Source organism: Cardiocondyla obscurior, linkage group LG07, assembly GCF_019399895.1.
Source record: "Cardiocondyla obscurior isolate alpha-2009 linkage group LG07, Cobs3.1, whole genome shotgun sequence".
NCBI lineage: Eukaryota > Metazoa > Arthropoda > Insecta > Hymenoptera > Formicidae > Cardiocondyla > Cardiocondyla obscurior.
The window spans coordinates 8,592,328-8,611,857 of record NC_091870.1 but is presented as its reverse complement, the minus strand read 5'-3'; the positions used below and the strand labels follow the sequence as shown (position 1 = coordinate 8,611,857).

Genomic DNA, 19,530 nt, shown 5'->3' with positions numbered 1-19,530 from the left:
TTTTTCGACCTACTGAGAAATTATTGCAACGCATTCAATGTTTGATTGGCGTTTTTTAAACTATAATTTCTTATTAAGAGGATCATCGTAACAAACCGTTCACAAGTTATTAAATGCTGAAAAGGATATTCTCAACCAAACGAGATAGGAATGAAAAGAGAGGTAATATAAAATTAAATAACACATGATTTCATGTGTTAACACCAGCACCAATTAGCATTTAATAACGATAAGTTTGTATATAGATAAAGTATATAGATATAAATATCTAAATAATTATACAATCAAATTATTGGTTTTAACGAAGTCTCAGAGTCTCAAAAAATTAACCGAGCTATTTAAATATCGGATCACTATAAATACTATAAGCAACGCATCATCTTGCCGTAATTAACATTGGAGAATTAATAATCGTTGGTGGTCAAATATAAAGTGTATGTAAAATTGTACATTTTACATATAGAATTATCTGTATTTTATACGCACGATTAATATTGATATGTATAATTATAATCCATGTATGAGTTTTAAATACTTATCATATACATATAACCGAATATTGATAAAAAATATATTAAGTTTCTGTAAATTTTTTTCTGAATTTTAATTTGACAAATTAATATTTTATAAGATAAAAGTTTAAAGAAATTAATTTAATATACTCGTATAGATATTATTAACAATATTATCGCGCGTAAATAACAATAGAATGAAATGTAAGTTTTTAAACGGAAAATAATTTGTTATGGGAAATGGAAAATATTGAATTTGCTATTTAAAAAACCACAAAAGGTGCAATCTTGTGATGTGTGTTAACGTTATGTTTTACAAAGGGTTTTATAACATTAACTGTACATGTACCTTCTGTAATAACGCTTAATAATCGGCTGATGATTCTTCATGCGTTGAATTGACTAAGATGACTTTTCTCTTTTTTATATTTGTACAATATATTTTAATATTTGAAAAATATATCTTCCTGCTTATGGTTGTTAAACACCTTGCCTCATATAAAATGCTCAAATAATGGAAAATGTAAAAGACCATTTGCCTTTCACATAATTCAGTCTCTGGTACTCGCATAAAGGTTCCTCTCTAGCGTATAATTTTTTTTTTTTTTTGAGTCAACTTTACAGGGCAGAGCTGAACAATGGACTACTCGACGTAATACTTTTTTTTCTATATAATTACAGAATGGCTTCTATTACATCAATTGCTTTCGAGATCCGCAATTTCGTAATATTAATATTACACTGTATATGCTTATAGAAATAAATAATAAAAACCATTCCTATAACATGTAATATCTAGCTTTGCCACTGAGCTTGAAATAATTTCAGCTTGTAAACTCTTGCTTGCATATTGCTATTGGAAATCGAAAGATAAATGTATTTATTTTGCTAATATATATGTATACAAAGTATTTCGTAAAATAAAAAGTTTGTCCCATTATTTTTGAAATTATACTGGTATAATGTACAAATAATTTTAATAACACATAACTTCGTCATAAAAATTAAAATCTATGCGACAAGTAATTTAAAATACCTCAATATCATGCAGCAAAGATAAACTAAAATAAAAACAATTGCATGTGATGTAAATGTGACTTTAAATATACATATATAAAACATAATAACGTTATATTAATTACTGCTTAGAATTAATTACAATGTGATGATAATTTCATAAACATTTATGTTGAAGGATATGCATTATTTCATTGTTAATAAGATATAATCAAATGCATAATGATCTTTAGTCGTTCAGTTTACGATAATTATCTATATATAATATCATGCCATAATAAAGATTATAATTTCTTTTAATTTATTTTAAAATTACGCAATTAACGAATCCTTAAACAATGTACATTGGATCCTAATTGCGTATGTAATTAATATTGAATCGAGCACGAAATTTCCTCACGATTTTGTGCATAGATTCAATTGATTTTTCTCGCGATAAACAAAATGCTAAAAATACACCTTCCTATCTACAATTTTTTCTCTACGAAAGACAATCAATGATCATAATTTCTCCTGTCATAATAATCGTAAGAGGGGAAGCACTTATTTATAATATCCACTAGCGATTCACTTTCTCTTTACGAAATTCCTATGCTGCCATCGTTTTACATACACTTTTAACTACTGTAACTGTTATTCTCCGTATAATCTATTAATTATAAAAGCATTAACTTTCACCTATTGTATCCACGTTCCGGACAATGTACACACGATGAACAAGTAAATGCGACTAATTAGATTATGCTATTCCGAGCTTCTTCACATTATGTATATATTTTTATGATACAATTTATCTATATAAGGCATAATTCCAATTCTTCCAAGATTAATATACATTATGTATAAAATACACACGACAATAATTCCTGCCAAATTTGTTCCCGCATAATACACAAGTAGTATGACGCATGTTACAGAAATTACACGTATTATATGAATTACAGGAATGCCGTTTATCGTCGTATTTAGCATTATTGGTTTAGAATTATATTTCTATTAGCTGCCTCGTAATAATAAAGAAAATGATTGATTTCTTTGTATGTTATTCGTTATTATTGTACATTATTTGCATTTATGAATTTTTGTTACCACATATTATTATATATGTATAAATTCCAAATGCTTCAATTTATCCTTTCAAACTGTCTCTCGAACACACGTCTTTGACATATATGCCTTCTAAAACATTATGCCTAGGGCTAATGGAAAATATTTCAATATGTATAATCATTTAATGTTAAACCCTGTATTTAGATTGTAATGCAGGCGGAAAATTTAAGATTTATCATCGTCAATTGAATTAATCGAAATCAAGATTAATAAGTTTCTGCATAAAGCTTAAATTCTCGCATATTGTGCTTTGAGACTTTGTGTTCTAGACGAAATCATTCGACAAACCTTTATTGGAATGCAGGAAAGAATGCATTGGGTTGCTGCTGCTGATTCTGTGGTAGAGATTGCACCGGCGACATATATCCCATTCCTGCTGCTATAGACATACACAATTTCATCCTTACTCACCCGCACGTTTTCGTATTAATTACGTGAGATGGATTTCTATAATAGTTAATTTGAAGATAATAATTTAAGACTTACAATTACATATCATTAAATATTGCCAGTTATCTCAAGCTCATCGAAAAGCATTAACTTCGCCGATGCAGAACTTAAGAGAAAAGTGACTGTGGTACATCAATCTAGCAGGCCTTTAAGAAATTACTTACGCCCTATCTTGATTTGATGTTGTGGACTATTGCTAGCCATTTGGTTCATCGTCGGCGCTGGGCCAGATTGTTTCGCTTTACTACCCATTATGTTATCAAGATCGATATTTAATCCGGAGCCAGCCCAAGTCGACCCAATTTGCGTAGATGTCGTATTATTAGACGTTTGGTTTTTAGTATTGATGGATGTAGGTGGAAGAAGATTCGTAACAGGTGACAATCCAATTGATCCTAAATACGAAACTAAGTTTAGTTTGTAATCATCTCGTACTTGCACATAAATCGACATAAAGACTTTCAACATAAATTTATATTAAAAAAAAAATTTATTTTTATTCAAACCTACATATCGTTTAATTAATTTAAATAATTTATATTAGTTAATTATTAATAAATTTTTTTTTCTTTTTTATAACTAGAAAAAAAACTTAATTTAAAAGACAAGATATATTCTATACAAAAGTGTACATACATAATATTCATATAAATGATTATAATACTGTAAAAATAAAAATTTGTTTCCAATAATATTGTGACAATTAATTGATTATCGACTAATTTACACACAATTAAAAGTAGAGCCTATAATCAAATTTATAAAGGATAAGACTTTTGCATTTAAGGCTCTGCAATTTGCATCGTGTTCGCCATTGACAACATTTTGTAATAATAGAAGCCACTCTCTTATCTCCATTACGAGCTCGGACAACTCGTCTATAATTGCATCCTTCGGTACTGCAATAAGCACAGACCCAATATTTTCCGTAACAGCTAATCTAACTGTAGCTTCGTCGTGATTCCTCACTGTCCACATAAGCTCTAGTATTTCTTTGCCCATCTTCGGTGCTAACGGACAGTTTTGCGCTGCTAACATTATGGCAGACAACGTTTTTAGAAAACGTAGCAATAAAATATTTTCCTGATCCGCATAAATTTTTAATCCGCTTAACTTGAGAACGTCTCGACGGCCAAAGCCGTACAGAAGCGGATAAAAAAACGAAGACGCTACATTCCCAAAATAATTAATACGTAATCTGGGAGATTTTGAGTTATGTGCAAATCGTTTCGTACGCGATGCGATTCTTTTATCGACGATCTCTTGCCAATCCATAGATTTATTTTCCGACGCTTCCAGATCAATGTCGAAGTCCTCATTATACCACACTTGTTGCTTCTTATTTTCCTGAGTATCGATAAAAAGTGATATACGGCTGGGAATTCGTTTCTTCTTAATCGCCGTATCTACGGTAACGGTGCTATTCACGTCATCAACATCGATTTTTGATAATTGTCTGGCAGATTCCGCTAATATATCCAGGAACAATAAGCGATGGCTCAGTGAGTACTTGCCGAAGTCCTCGTAAAACTCTTTACAAAGAAACTCTGCACATTCTTTTGGACGCACAGTTACAATCGCCACGCAACATTTAAAAATCACAAGTTCAAAGTTTTCCATATAAGACTGTTGCTTTAGCGTGACGAGAAGCTGTAAGAGTTCTATCGCGAAGGATACATCGTCGTTCGGCAGCTGGGTTAATATTAATTCTTCACAGGCCAGCAAGGACTCTGAAAAAATGTCAGGATTGGAGAAAGTACGTTCATCTGTTAAATTATCGCGCAAGTCTCGCAGGTATGTTGGACGAACTTTACTGGACGGTTTGTCATCGTCCATATCGTATGCAATTAAATCATCGTCGCTATCTAAATCTGAATTATCCTCGCAATTTGGTTTCGTCTGTTGTTTCGTTTCACCTTTTTTTATAGGATCACTTCTAATCGCGTCGTTTTTCGACGAGTGTGTATTCTCTTCGATTTTCTCGTTCAATAAATTTTCAACGCTGGGTAAAACGCCGCAGTCAACGCCCAGCTCGTAAATCTTTCTACTACTTAAAGAATTAAAGACAATATTTTCGATTATTAAATCATTATTTTGTTCTTCATTGCTTTGTTCTTTATCATTTATAGTTGTTGCAGATAAATTTAAATTCTTCAATGATTGAAGTAATTCTAACACATGAGCAGGCATGCTATCGTACTCGAATTTTAATTTTGGTGCGTTATCATCATTACATAAAGAATTCACGCAAATTTCGGAGACCATCATGCCCATCGCTCTTAAAATTATGTTTGTACATTCAAGATGAACAAATACTCCGGAAAGCAATAGTTTCTGGCATTGATCTCTTTCAGCACGGCTTAAAATATCTTTACAATGTTTTACAGATAGAATAATCAATTTCGTAATGTATTTGTGCTGTTCCATGCACGCATGATTCAAAATACTTTTATCTCTCCAAATTTCTAAGAGCTTGATTAATAATTCCGATAAGATATTGTTTTTTTCGTTTGACAAACGTGACAAATAAGAAATTAAATTCACAGTCAGCTTTTCATCCTCGTAATAACGTATCAAAGGAATTTTTGTTGTTAAAATAAATTTCCAATTCGGTTCCGTCAATAAATTTCCAAAAATGAAATGAACACCGAGTTTAGAATCGCAACGCTTTAAAAATAGGACAGCTATGTATTCAATAGCACCCGAATCTAGTCCACAAAATATATCTTCCACCAGTCGTCGTTCGTTCTTTTTGTTTTCAAGACACAATTCTTGTAAAATATCGGCGAAGCACGTAAAATCACATGGCTTCAAGTTAATTACAATCTTGCCAATTAAAAATGACAGTGCCGATATTTTTAATTTGATATCATATTTCCATAATTCATTGATAAACGATATCGCACAAGATATGTGAAAGCAGAGCATTTTCACGTAAACTTGTGGCGTGTAAAGTTCGGGCGTGTCAAACTGTAGTTTATTTGCCACACGACTAGGCAGGGAGATCAAAATTTGTGTTGTACTTTGCCAAGTCTCATCGAATTCTTCCTTCTGTATGTCAGAACGTGCTCCGTCTCTACACGCGTCCAATATTCCCGAGAATATTGCTTCACTCTTTAACAGATTGTTTAATAGCATTAAAATAACATGAATTTTCTTGTCATTTTTAGATTCATTTAAAGCAGTAGTTAAAGTATTTAAAGCTTCTAATAACATAAAGACTGTTGCACCATCGACGATTATCAACTTCTCTATCAAAGGATCCAAGCCATCTTCATTTAGCGGCCAGTCACGATCGAATTTATCGATTATTTCTTCCAAAATTCTTCTGTACAATATGGCATCCACCTTCGCATCGAAATCAAGACCGCTGTATTTTTGAGGAGTAACAGGCCCTGGTAAAAATTTGATGTAGTTCGAAACGGACGATCTTATTCTCTCCAAATCGGCACGACTTTTAATATCGCACATAGCGCACAATACTTCCAATAATTGTTTGGCGGCATTATTGGAGAGATTCTCAATCGACACGACGCTCTCTTCATATTTACAGGCTGTAAGGAAAGACTATCTTGGGGGAATTACATTAGCTTTAAATTCCGAGATGCATTTAATGCACAGATTTCACGGAAATGCATGCAACAATATAAAATTATATTTTTTACAAATTGATTAATAAATAACTAAGAATATTATAGTAACTCAGTAGTATCCCATTATTAAAATCTCAGAATCTGTACGACAAATTACATATCATGCATCATATTACACAAATATCATGTATGTACAATATATAAATTATAATTGCAAAAAAATATTACTAATAAAAATTCCTATTTACTGATGTTAACAAATTAAATTATTTTTTAACCGCCTACATACTCACCTGCATAATTGACCGTACTTGTAGGTGCGTTGTTCATTCCTACGAAAATATTCGAATTATTAGAGCTATTTAATCGTCCATCAGGTAGCCTCATAGCTGCGGCATTCATACTATCCAAGTCCGACAAGAGATCTGTATTTGACGAAACTAAAAAAGAAAGAAAAAATATTTATTAGTATAGTAATTTTTAATATATAATTTTAATATATAAAAAATAATATAATTAAAACTTGTTATCTGTTACATTAAAAAAAACTTTTTGCAACTATTCCTACACAATCTAAGCAATTTAATTTACCTGTATTGTTATTTGTAATTTGATTATTAAGACTTTCGGATGATAACGAATCAAATAGATCATTAGACGTTTTTTGAGAAACAGAGGTTCCAGTAAACGCTGTTGTGCCTGTATTGATGTACACTGCATTACTATTATTCACATTATTTGATGGATTATTCGCAGTTGGTATCGTTACACCCATTAGATTTATTTGCGACTGCGGCTGACTTGGAGGATTGGATATAGCGACGTTATTAAAAGCAGATGTAAAATCAGCAAACTCGTCGTTGTCTTTCGTTTTAACCGTCGTGGGATTATTAAACGCGCTAGTAAAATCACCAAAATCTGTATTCGTATTTTGCGCTTGAGCAAACGATTGGGTGTTCGCTCGAGGATTGAAATCGTCATCGTCTAATCTAGCATTATCACTTTGTGATTCAAAAATGTCATTTAATATATCGTTTTTAGTCTTCTGTTGATTTGTCGGTGATGATAAACTATTTTTTTGTTGTGCTGGTGCGCTATTCTGAAAACAGAAAAGAATACATTCCAATTAATTTATTATAATTATTATATCTACACATAAATATAATTTAATTTTATACTGAATGCAAAATATTTAATGATAGCACAATAAAATACATTAAATTTACATTAGATTGCTCCTTTCCATAATTAGCTGCCGCTCCTAGATCTACTTTCTTAATAGTTCTCGTCGTTCGAGCCGGAGATGCATTTGCAGGAGATATTGATGTTTGAGCAGATTTACCGACTTGATTCGTATTGTCTAACGTATCTCTATACTCTCGTCCACTTTTCTTTGGGCTATCATTATCCGAGTCCTCTCTTTCTCCATCATCACTTTAATATAAAAATATGAAAATTACGTAAAAAAAAAAAAATTATTTATTCGACTTCCATATTTCTTTTTCTAACAATAATAAAAAAACGAATATTAATACAAATGTTAGACGTTGTACCTGTTGTTTGCGTCCTCAAATCCCTTCCCACGATTGTCCCAGTCGTTATACGTTTCTACATTAGATTTATTCCACTTGGGACTGTCCATCCATTTGTCACCGCCTCCAAATCTCATTCCCATCGCTTCGCTCGACAAACCAACATACTTGTCTTTATTCTTTTTCGCCTTTTTCCTTTCCTCCCTAAGTTTATCATCGTCCTGAATAAAATCGATTAATTCTCTAACTTTATGTCTAATATTTATTCCTTGGTCTTTTCCGAACTCATCGATGCAGGTATAATTTTCTAAAGATCTGAGGTCATAAATGTGCTCGCGTGACGATGTGACAACTCGTTCCGAGCCATTACGAACTAAGTAATTAAGGAGTAGTAATGACTGAAAAAGAAAACAGAAATTAATGAAAAAAGTTAATAAAGTACGAATAAAGAATTAAATACATTTTACAGTCGTATGCGTTTTGTTTGCTACTTCGCAATATGTTAATTATCCTGCCTTCGATATCTTCCGCACAATACAGTTTATTGTTTCACTTCGAACGTGATGTAACTGCAAGGACAGTAATCGCGTACCTTGTATGTTCGTCGCCAATTTCGTTTATTCTCTTGCAACATTCTTTTCCAGAGCATGGACATCACCTCTGGAAATTGCTCGTACGTGAACGTGGCCTGAGCCAGTTCTTGCATCATTGCACCTTAAAAAGTAATGCATTTCGTATAATTAATCGTCCGGCGTTTCGAAGTACACGTCGAGACGCTATTTCCAGAAACGGTAATCGTACCTGTGGGACCCCATGCGTCGTCGTTGGTTGCCTCCCGAACTTTGGCCTCTGTTTCCGTGTAATTCATCACGACGTTCGTCCTACAAATAAAAAATCTTAATGTAATTTCACGCCCGCATATTTTTTTAACGTTTACGGGACTATAAATTACGAATAATCCATCGTTAAATTAGGCGTTTAGTAATGTCGCATGACATTTGCATCGCCAATTACTCGATGTATGTGCGTACAATAGCGGACAATATCGTTTGCAGTTTCGCTTACAAATAGCGTTCGTCGCCAGATCGCACGAACGCGAAAAAGTTGTTTGCAATAATGATCCTTTTATTATTAACGTAACGATATACATGAAGAATAATTAAGCACGGATCTACCTATCTTTCTCTCGCTCTTTCTTTCGTCTCTTCTCTTAACGCTTCAAATTGATCCGCAAATACGACGGCGAATGTGTAAAATGCATTCATGCGACGACGAAAAGTGCACAAAGCCGTGAATTACGTAAATGATTACAGTTCGAAGCTGTTATATGGCTTTGTGAGGTATCTCACGCAGTTCGCTACACCGGAACGTGACTCAAAATTAATTTATTAATTTGCGGCAACTCGAATTGCACGTCGATTGTTATAAATCGCTTTCGGCGTCTATTAATTAAATATACACCGAATTTAATTATCAAATAATAAAATGAGCAATTATTACGATTTTTTTTTTTTTTTTTAGAGAAAACAGTGTTAAATATTTTTAATCAACTCGGTTGTCGGATAACATGAATAATATGCTTATTAGATCTATAAATAATAATGAAATAATTAAGTGGAAGAGTAATATATTTATTAGATTTATCCTCGTAAATATGAATTAAAAAATCGTGAACTGATCGAACGCGCGAGTCTGAAAGACTCGTAATTCTAGTTGAGTATTGGAGAACGAGCGATAAGAATCGGTATGTCATATCGCATGAATAAACTTTTCCCCTGCGTGCCTGGAGGCATCAAATGTGCTTACTTAACCGATCACGAGTCTGATTAAGCAAGAGATTGTGAAAAATGACTGTTGACACAATTATCTTTCAATTCTTAAAGAAAGAAAAAAAATAAAATACAAAAGAAAAGCAAGGTTATTAAATCGCATCGGGAGGGAAATAATTCGTCGCGGGTCAAGCAGCCTGAAATTAGCTAATTAAGCGGGCTTCGCTTTCACGGGTTCCAACATCGGGGAGAAAATAATTCGACGACAGAGACGCGATTAGACAGGAAGGGAATCGAGATTTCGCGGTACTTCGAAAGAGCCGTGCTCTTCCTCGCGATTTAATTCGGAGAAAGATCTCGAATAGTTTCGGCGTTATAAATTGAAATTAGAAACGAGTCCAAGGACGGCAAATCGAAAAGACACGAAAAGGAAAGGAAGAAGCGAAAGGAAGAAGCGGTTATCTCGCAAAGTTGGGGAAAAGAACTTCGAAGTGTGCGCCGAAGAAATGAGTGCTCGCGTACCTGAGACCAAGTCCACGGAGGGGTTCGGGAGGAAGAGGGAGCAGGTGAGGGAAACCCGTGCCATCCGTCATCGTTCCATGATTGTTTCGTATCGTTTATCGGCACGCCGCACACAATCGAAACTCAAGGTCGCGCCGTAAAATTGCCCACACGTCTCGTTCCAGTTTTACGAGTCTTTTTCCCTCCCCCCCCCTCTCCCCTTCGACCGCCGATGGAGACGCGCGGTCGCGAGAACCGTGTCCTCTCGCGCGCGACGAACCGAGGAGAGATTTTTCGAAACGTTCTCATCGGCTGCCGCAACGAGAAAGATCGACTAATCGCGCGCGACACCGTTCGCGAGGTAAATTCTAATGGGTTCTATCACGATCGGCGCGAAGTTAGGTGGAGGAGCGCGATTAAATAAAATGCCTGCGGGCGAGGTTAGAAGCGACCTCGCGCGAGGCTCGGACTTACGCCTTGTCCATCAACTCCCGCACTTTCCACATGTTCATCATGTCTGCGTTGTCGGTAGCGGGCGATGCGAAATCTCGCGCGATCACAATCCTGGACGCGCGGCGCGCTCTCGGCAGGTCTCGCTATCGGCAGCACGTCGCACGAGAACGTCCACCAGATGTTTCCCCGAGCATCTGATAGTCCACGACGACGACCGAGCGGAACGTCACCAGGCGGTAGCCATGTTATCCCTTCCACGTTTGCACAGCACCGAGCCGCGGTCACAGGTGTCTCCCGAGATCGCGCTGCGGCCATGCAGTTTTATTGCGCTGCGAGGAAACGTTAGGGCCGCGTTACATGGAAGAAATTCTTTAGGCCCGCCCTACGTGAAAGAGTTGTACGCCAATCGCTACTAAACGCAGGTGAAGCTCGGTTTAATTTAATTTTTAATTACACGCGCAACTCTTTTTTTTCTTTTTTTTAACAGCAAGAAAGACGGGGAAACGGCGACAGCTGATTTAATTATTTTCTCGTGCGTTACATCTGCAGGTTGGCGTCACTGTTCTGAATGCCTACAATCGTCGGCGGGTGGCATCACTGTCGTTAGCGGATTCAACATGTAGGAGCCGCGTTTAAATTGCTTGTGTTCCACCATACACGACGATGGCAGATTTTAACGACGGGGTGGACGGAAAGCTGGCCTTCAGAATGCGTAAGGTCAATCCCGAGCAATTTCACACGCTCGTAAAAATGCACCTGTCCTTCGAACTGGATCTCAATACGGAAGAGTAAGTGATAACGACCCCCATCCCGCTGCTCACGTTTCTCGTACAAATGGTGTACCGTTGACACCCGATAAAAAGCCTTTTTGAGATATTTTTTTTCTTTGCATCTCACCCGATTCATCGATAACGCTCGAACGTTATTTCAGCTGCCGTGTGAATGACGAGAGAGTTACAGGCCACTTTATATTACAACTAAGTTTACTATAAAAATATAAAATATCTCGATCGAATGTTATTTCTTTTGCAGTAGCGATAGTATTACAGAGAAAGCAAGGTTGAAGAAATGGGGCCTCCTGAGCTTTACCAAGAAATCCAAGTCTTCAGTTAATTTAGAAAAGGGTACAGATAGTGCCATGCTGTCTGTGGATGGTATAAATCACTTGACACAACTAATAGATTATCTATCCAAAGAACAAAGTAAGTGGACATATTAGGTGAAGGAAATTCGAGCATAGAATCAAATGTCTTGTTCTTGTTCTACAGATATTGTACAAGAAGGAATTTTCCGACGAACTGGGAAGCTAACAAGACAGCAAGACTTAAAAGCAGCCATGTCACAAGGTGTATTTTTAGATCTGGATGATGGTAGATTCAGTGTGCATGACTGTGCTTCTGTATTAAAAGGGTTCCTGGCAGAATTATCTGAGCCTCTACTGACAGACTTGCATTATCCAGCACACTGCCAGATTGCTGGTAATGAAAAAAATAATTTTGTTTGTATATATTGAATATATAAAACACATTTATCACCACATATAAATTCACTTGTAGAATTATGCAGTTTGGATGTAAAAACGAATGATGCAAGGTTATTGAGTTCCTTACAATTGTTGCTGCTGCTCTTACCACCTTCTAACAGAAATTTATTAAAATCTATTCTCACCCTATTAAATAAGACTGCAAGTTATGAACACTGTAACAAAATGAATAGTGATACATTGGCTACACTTTTTACACCTCACCTATTGTGCCCACGAAAATTATCACCTGAGGCCTTACATATTAATTCTCAAAATCTATCGTGTTTAGTTGCATTTATGATTAGAAAAGGTACAGAATTGTTTGAAATTCCACCAAAATTAGCTACAGATATAAGAGCATACTGGATGGAACAAGAAAGAAAATTACTAAGTCCCAAGAAGACTGATGTAAGTTTTAGATTTAAAATAATATTTAGTTATATCTGTATACAACATGATAAAAAATTTTTAATTACAGCTAAACGAGTCAGTACCAGATGCGACTGGTACAGCCCATACTGTGTTTAGTTTTGTTGATCGTAAATTAACAGCAAAAGCCAATTCCACACAAGACACACAAGCAGCCTTGGCTCAGTTGTATGCTCATATACAAGCCATGCCGGAGTCTGCCAAAAAACGACGACTTGTAAAACAATTTAACAAGGAAAACGGACAAGGTACACCTAGGCACGTAAAAAACTGTAAAACGAAAAGTCTTGGGGATTCCATCAAGAAACATATCTTTCAAAAGAAAATCTTAGGCCACAAAAAGTTTGATATTAATATTGGATGCAATATTACTAGATCAAGCAGCGAAGAAAATATATTATCAACGGTTAGTTTTTTTACAATTCTTTATATATTTTTAAAGAATATTCGTTATATGTTTATTCCTTATATATTTGTGTGTAAAATAATAGCATGTTTCACCAATTTTTATCTATTTTTCTTTGCATGTACTGTATAGAAGCTCGAAGACTCATTTCTTCCGACAAAAACGGTCCTTAGTAAGTCGAACGACGAGCTTAGCACGGAAAACTGTGATACAACTAACAATGATCTTTTACATGTCAAACATATGGGTAGTATAGATAGCATTAAGAATGAAACGTTGACGAATTATAAGACAAAAAAGAATTTGTCACTCGATGAATCTATAAAAACGAGAGAAGAGTTAGATGAAAAGGACACACCTCGTGAGAAAAAACAGGGTTTGGGTTCGAGCGAGCTCAGTTCAAGTACAAGTTTACAAGAAATTAATGTAATAATTAATGAGGATAGTCAATCCGACATTGGTAAATTAACGCGACCGTTCAGTGAACCACCCGACCTGTATTCCACTCATTGTGATAATGTAACAAATGATGGAGTACGACGAAAATCGGAATCTGCCCTTGCGTCTATTGCAACAACCAACATGCAAACGTCTCTTTCGAAAATGTGTGCCTTAAACGTAGAATCATCCGATACTACTTCGAATGTTGAATCGCATGCTGAAGGCGCCTGCACGCATAATTTACCGTCTCCAAGGGTAAAAAACAGATTCAGGAATGTGTATGCTGTTCATACGTCGACACCATCGAGTTTATTACGACGAAGCTTGGTAACTAACGATTATATTTTGACTCCTATTACTAACAACGATAGAAGCATGAGTCCAATTACTCAAAGTGCAACAAAAATGACAAAAGCTATGCAGGTAAATTTAAAATATATTTTTATATTAAAAATGTACACTGAAAGGCGAATATATAGTACGCTAGCCGTAAGCCGCCGTCGCCGAAGCAAATTTTTTATCTGCCTTTCAGTGTACATATAATAGAAATAATATATAAAATTAAAAATAGTCAAGTTTGCATATTAAGTAAAACGAAAAATATATTAATTTTTTTTATTTGTAGGAAACTATGATGACTCCGCGTTCTAGAAAGCCAGTGATGATTGTTTCGACTTCAAATCTATGCAATCTCGTCACTGGCAACAACTGCGATTTACGTGGATCTAATCTAGATATGGTTAATGCGATAAATAATTGCGCTTCCATTTTAGAAGAATCCCAAACGTACAACAGCACGGACAATGCTCTCGCTTATACGAAAAACGTGGAGAGTAAAGAAAATGATGAATTGAACGCGATTGAGAAACATAGTTGTGTACGATCTATTGCAAACTGTTGCGCCTGTACTCAACAAAGTACGATGTCCATAACGAGTACATTCAAGGAGTATTTATTATCGCGAAGCGTGTTAACCGCTAGTCCCGTTGATCTTAGCTTTACGTCACGAACAGGAGACTTTGAACAATCAGAATCCGATTTAAATATATTGAACGACGATACACTATCCGATAGTTTACTTTGCTGTTTGGACGGTAACCAACCAGAATCTGACACTTCCGGCATAGCATCCGGTAGTACAAATAGCGCTAATAATTCCACAGAGAAAACAGAAGAATTATCTTCTCCGAGAAAACGAGGTACCAGCTTACAGCGAAATGATTCGAAAAAATCTGTTAGAGAAAACGTAGCTAAAAGTACTAGAAATGAGGAATGTAAGCATAATCTCCGAGACGAATCGACACAAAGAAAAGATAGCTTTCAAGAAACATCTTTTTAAGCTAACCGTATTAAGTATTTAATTGTTAAAATTAATATATCGTTAAGTATAAGTAGTTTTTGTACTTCGTTTAAGGCTGAGACAAATTGCGACATTAATTTAAGTTTATCAGTGACCATAACCTTATGACAAGATGTCTCACGTATAACTGGACAGTACTATATCTACATAAAAAAATTATTGGAGATAGAAAAATTGTTCTGTAAGAGATATTTTTTAGATGCTTTACACTTTCAAGTTACTTTCATGCGTTTTTGTTCATAATGCCATTATAAAGTGCAGTTGGGTTAAAAATTTCGCATTTTTTATGGACTAATAGATGCAATTCTTAAAAATTGTTAGTTAAAAAATTACTTTAAGTGAGTCATTATAAAAATACTCATTAAATATTAACAATAAATTTTGAGTGTTGCTTTATAGGCTTTTTGCAGAAGAAAATTGTATCGATTAGTGTGACCAAACAAATGGAATTTTATTTAAAATAAAACGTAATTGCACTTTGTAATTTACGCATAAAAAATGTATGAAAGTAAGCAACGTTAGGTGTCTAAAATCGTTAAACTTTGCGTGATGACATTTCTTCCATCTCCACCTATTTTACATGAGACATCTTACATATAATTTAGTCTCATATTAATTATCCAACAATAACTGGATTATTTATTCTGTTCTTGTGGAAATTGAATAGTTATCAACTGTGCATACGATGCAAGATATCTAAAAGCATTTCATTTCCTTTTCATGACAATCTCGATAAATAAAAACGTTTACAAAAACTGCACATTTCTATAAAATGCAGCGAAACATTTTTTCTAATTCATTTTGCAATTGTCAAGTTGCACAATACACAACTATATGCTTTGATATCAAGTGTAATTATTACTTTTTTACTTAAATTTATGCAATGCACAGTTTTAAAGATCTTGCAAGCAAAGTAAGAAACAATAATGACATTTAATTATATATAAAAAAAGGAAGGTATCTTAAGACTTATTGAAGAATCTATTATTGTACGTTATATCTGTTATTATACGAAGTAGCAGATAAGCTTTATATAATTTTTTAAAAAACTTTGAAACAGCAAATCGACAGATTATCATAACTATTTTTTTAAGAACATAATTAGCTGGGAAATAATAAATTAAATAATGAATCTGCTCGCTGCTAAAAACGAATAGTTATATTTAATATAAAGTGATTAGATAAAATTCATATAAAAGAAATATATACATTTGTATGTCAGTACATATCATCGTGACTTAAATCCGGTATGTATGCAAAACCTCGCTCCTTTAGAGCCTTATTTATTCGTTTTTTCTGTTCTTGTTTCGATTCCTGTTCACGCCTCTGTGCGTCCAAAATCTCATCCACCGTCACCTTTTTTAACGGCAATACCTTTTCCTTCTCTATGTCCTGCAACGTGAGCATATTCGTTATTTAAGTAACATACAACAATTGCGGATGCTTAGCAAAATTGTAACAAATATCTTTCTATTTGTGAAACGCTTACTATTTCTCCTAAAAGCACAACATTCTCCCCTCTTACAATGAAAATACCTCTCGGGATATCACCATACTCTTGACCAACGTGAATTCTTTCGATAGTACTCTGAAGTACTATGTTAGCGAATTGATCGACGCTTTTAAGATAGCCGATTAACGTTCTGCCGTCTCGCAATAGAACCATAAGTTTTTCTAGATAAGAAGCAAATGTCATGATGATATAAATACATTGTACACATTTTATAAGCTCGAAATTAGGCCTACGGCGACAGTTACGTTTCTCCATAGCTCGCCGTTATACATTTATAATTTAATTAATTTAATTATGCCGAGGAATACAATTTAGTTATACGTAAGGCTCTGCGTTTAAGAGAATTTAAGGGAAGCCAAGATCAAGTGACAGTAACGACGAAAGTATGAAACAAGTACGAAACGAGTATGTAACAAGTGCCGGCACGTGAGTGCCTCCGATCGTAAATATCAGAAATACGTACTTTCGAGTTCCTCGAGGAGCGACGCTGTCCCCGGTGGCAATTCATTAGTCTCGTTCATTTCACTCGATTGAACGAGACGAGCAAAGAGATCAAGCCGTGAAACGAGCCACCGACGGAGACTGTTGAAAAAGTCGACGATATATTTTTTTTTTTTTGCTCGCCGAACCAACGAAAACTAGCTTGTCGCCGAGCACGCCGCGAGGTCTGCGATCCGATGGAGAAATGGAAATGTCGATTGCGTTCTTTCCTACATACGATACGCGGAGGTCGGTGCCGTGAATTTCAAGATTGTATTCTATTATTTATGTATCGTTTATTGCGTTAATATTTTTCATGCGAGTATCGCAAGCGGCGAAAATTATTAGCTCGAATAATGTATCGCAATTGCGTAATTTTCAACGACAGATAACGTCGCCGTTTCATGTAAACCTCGCCGAATATTTCGCGACGCCGACTGCAGATGGCGATCGCGGCACCAGTTTCGCGGCACAAGTCGGGACGGTTGGCGACCAGTTGGATCCTGTTTTACGTCGTCGCCTGCGGCCCTGCGAAGCTTTTAATTCGAATAAATCCGAGCTGACGAGGAGTCGGAGCCTTTTAACATTCCGGGCGATAACCGCGCTTCGGTTCGAGAGGAATCGGGGACCGTCAGCCGCCTTCCCTCCGTCGCTTCTCGTCGCCGGTCCAGCTTGGCTCTCGCGCTCGTCGTCGACCCGGAAGAAGCAGCTTCAAATCGCCGATGTATGCACACGTACGTAAAACAAGATCGCGGCTCGTAGCATCGATGCTATTCATCTTCGTTTTTGATAACACGCAACGCGGATCATTTAATATTCTCTTATTTCGTCGACAGAACGGAACAGAACCCTGGCAGGAAACGGAACAGAACCTGGCAGTGCAAATCGTAATGGCGAAGTGTCTTGTGCGGAAGGAGAAAATGGCCTAACGTCCGAGATGTCTGAGAGGAGGAAGCAGCTTAGAAAAAGCATCTAGCTATCAGCGGAGCAACGTTAACGTGAGTATCATTTTTACTGCATAGAATCGATAGATTCTTCGATTGGAAGCATCGTTGCTATTTATTTCCGTCTTTGATAACACGCAACGCGGATCATTCAATATTCTCTTATTTTGTCGACAGAACGGAGCAGAACCCTGGTAGGAAACGGAACAGAATCTGGCAGTGCAAATCGTAATGGCGAAGTGTCTTGTGCGGAAGGAGAAAATGGCCTAACGTCCGAGATGTCTGAGAGGAGGAAGCGGCTTAGGAAAAGCATCTGGCTATCAGCGGAGCAACGTTAACGTGAGTATCATTTTTACTGCATAGAATCGATAGATTCATCGATTGGAAGCGTCGTTGCAATTATTTTTCAACGATAATTAGAAACAATAGAAAAATTAATACGAGAAAAAAATCTTAAATATTTTTTAATACCGGCCTTTTAATCATCTCCCTAATTAAAATGTTCCATTCGTATGTTACAGAATCATCGCAGCTACGTATCGACGTCACCTAAACTCCGCTCTCTGCGCATCGGACCGGTGAGTGAGAAATTCCTTTCTCATGCGATAAACGCTAATTAAAAATCCACGTGGGCCTTCATAATTAACAGCGTACAAACGTGAGTCGCGAATCGATGCGATTGTAAATTCCCGATTCTTAACGCTTGTTAAACTATCGTAAGTCACTTGAAATAAGGCAAAATATCTGTAAGCGTGAAGAGAATAGAAGTAAGAGGAGGGGGAGGAAAATAAAAAAAGAAAAAAAAAAGATCAGCGAATGTCGGACAACATTGTAGAGGTGATGGGGTTCCCAGAGTCCCGGCGCGTTCTCGCGACACACTCGGCCGCCTATCCGAGATGCTGCTTTACGCGGACACTTTATGCCCCCGATTGCGAGCGACACCGGAACGCTCTCAACCGCGCGCCTCTCGGCGACGAGCGTCGAATCCCTCCGATCGCAAAAACAACGGTGAGGAGAGCGCGATTTAATTTAAGGGCCTATGCGCGAAAGGGTCCCGCGTACTCCGCTACAGTTCGGCGGCGCGTTTCAATAATCGCGGCCGCGACAACGACGGCGAGCTTTCTCGTAAACCAGAATCCGTCGTCCCCGCGGAATCTTATCGGGGGCGAAGAGCAACGCACGGCAATGCGGTATTTTCAAGTCGCCGCGGTACTTGATCTCGGCTTGACCACCGTCGGGAATTTTCACCGAAAGTTTCGCGTCCGCGCGCCCTTTGCATTTTTTTTTCCCTTGCGCCGAAGCGTAGGCAACGTTTTAGATTCGTACGTAGGATCGCGATGTGACGATTCGACTGAAAGGGAATAATTACGGAAAGGAGACAGCAGAGCGATGCTTGTATAATGACGTTCGGCAGATTTTATTTAAATATCGCGTCGTGTATCATCTACGTGATTACGCGGCGCATTCTGAGCTTTTGCAAATTATATACGCGTGG

The 19,530-nt window shown here is 36.4% G+C and overlaps 4 protein-coding genes across 4 annotated transcripts in view; 2 read left to right on the top strand and 2 right to left on the bottom strand.

The window, feature by feature from the left end:
• Positions 1 to 3,582: 3,582 nt before the first annotated feature.
• Lqfr (clathrin interactor lqfR) lies at positions 3,583 to 11,233 on the bottom strand. Its single transcript, XM_070659027.1, has 8 exons — positions 10,959 to 11,233; positions 9,016 to 9,095; positions 8,807 to 8,928; positions 8,236 to 8,612; positions 7,909 to 8,116; positions 7,274 to 7,781; positions 6,976 to 7,122; positions 3,583 to 6,643 (listed from the first exon to the last, which is right to left on the bottom strand). The coding sequence occupies exons 1-8, from the start codon at positions 10,997 to 10,999 to the stop codon at positions 3,813 to 3,815; spliced, it is 4,314 nt and encodes a 1,437-aa protein (XP_070515128.1). The 5' UTR covers positions 11,000 to 11,233; the 3' UTR covers positions 3,583 to 3,812.
• A 276-nt stretch (positions 11,234 to 11,509) lies between these two features.
• Positions 11,510 to 16,322, top strand: LOC139103907 (rho GTPase-activating protein gacN). Its single transcript, XM_070659032.1, has 7 exons — positions 11,510 to 11,725; positions 11,970 to 12,139; positions 12,206 to 12,415; positions 12,494 to 12,870; positions 12,941 to 13,297; positions 13,430 to 14,161; positions 14,364 to 16,322. Exons 1-7 carry the CDS (start codon positions 11,601 to 11,603, stop codon positions 15,075 to 15,077), a joined length of 2,685 nt encoding a protein of 894 aa, XP_070515133.1. The 5' UTR covers positions 11,510 to 11,600; the 3' UTR covers positions 15,078 to 16,322.
• On the bottom strand, positions 16,233 to 17,208 carry Lsm1 (U6 snRNA-associated Sm-like protein LSm1). Its single transcript, XM_070659041.1, has 3 exons — positions 17,075 to 17,208; positions 16,588 to 16,772; positions 16,233 to 16,490 (listed from the first exon to the last, which is right to left on the bottom strand). Exons 1-3 carry the CDS (start codon positions 17,130 to 17,132, stop codon positions 16,317 to 16,319), a joined length of 417 nt encoding a protein of 138 aa, XP_070515142.1. The 5' UTR covers positions 17,133 to 17,208; the 3' UTR covers positions 16,233 to 16,316.
• Positions 17,209 to 17,942: 734 nt separating this feature from the next.
• The window catches only part of LOC139103906 (lateral signaling target protein 2 homolog), a 71,391-nt gene continuing 69,803 nt past the window's right edge, over positions 17,943 to 19,530 (top strand). The window contains exons 1-3 of the mRNA XM_070659031.1: positions 17,943 to 18,089; positions 18,213 to 18,374; positions 18,557 to 18,613. The gene's annotated coding sequence lies outside the window, so the exon portion shown is untranslated. The remainder of the gene's footprint in view (positions 18,090 to 18,212; positions 18,375 to 18,556; positions 18,614 to 19,530) is intronic.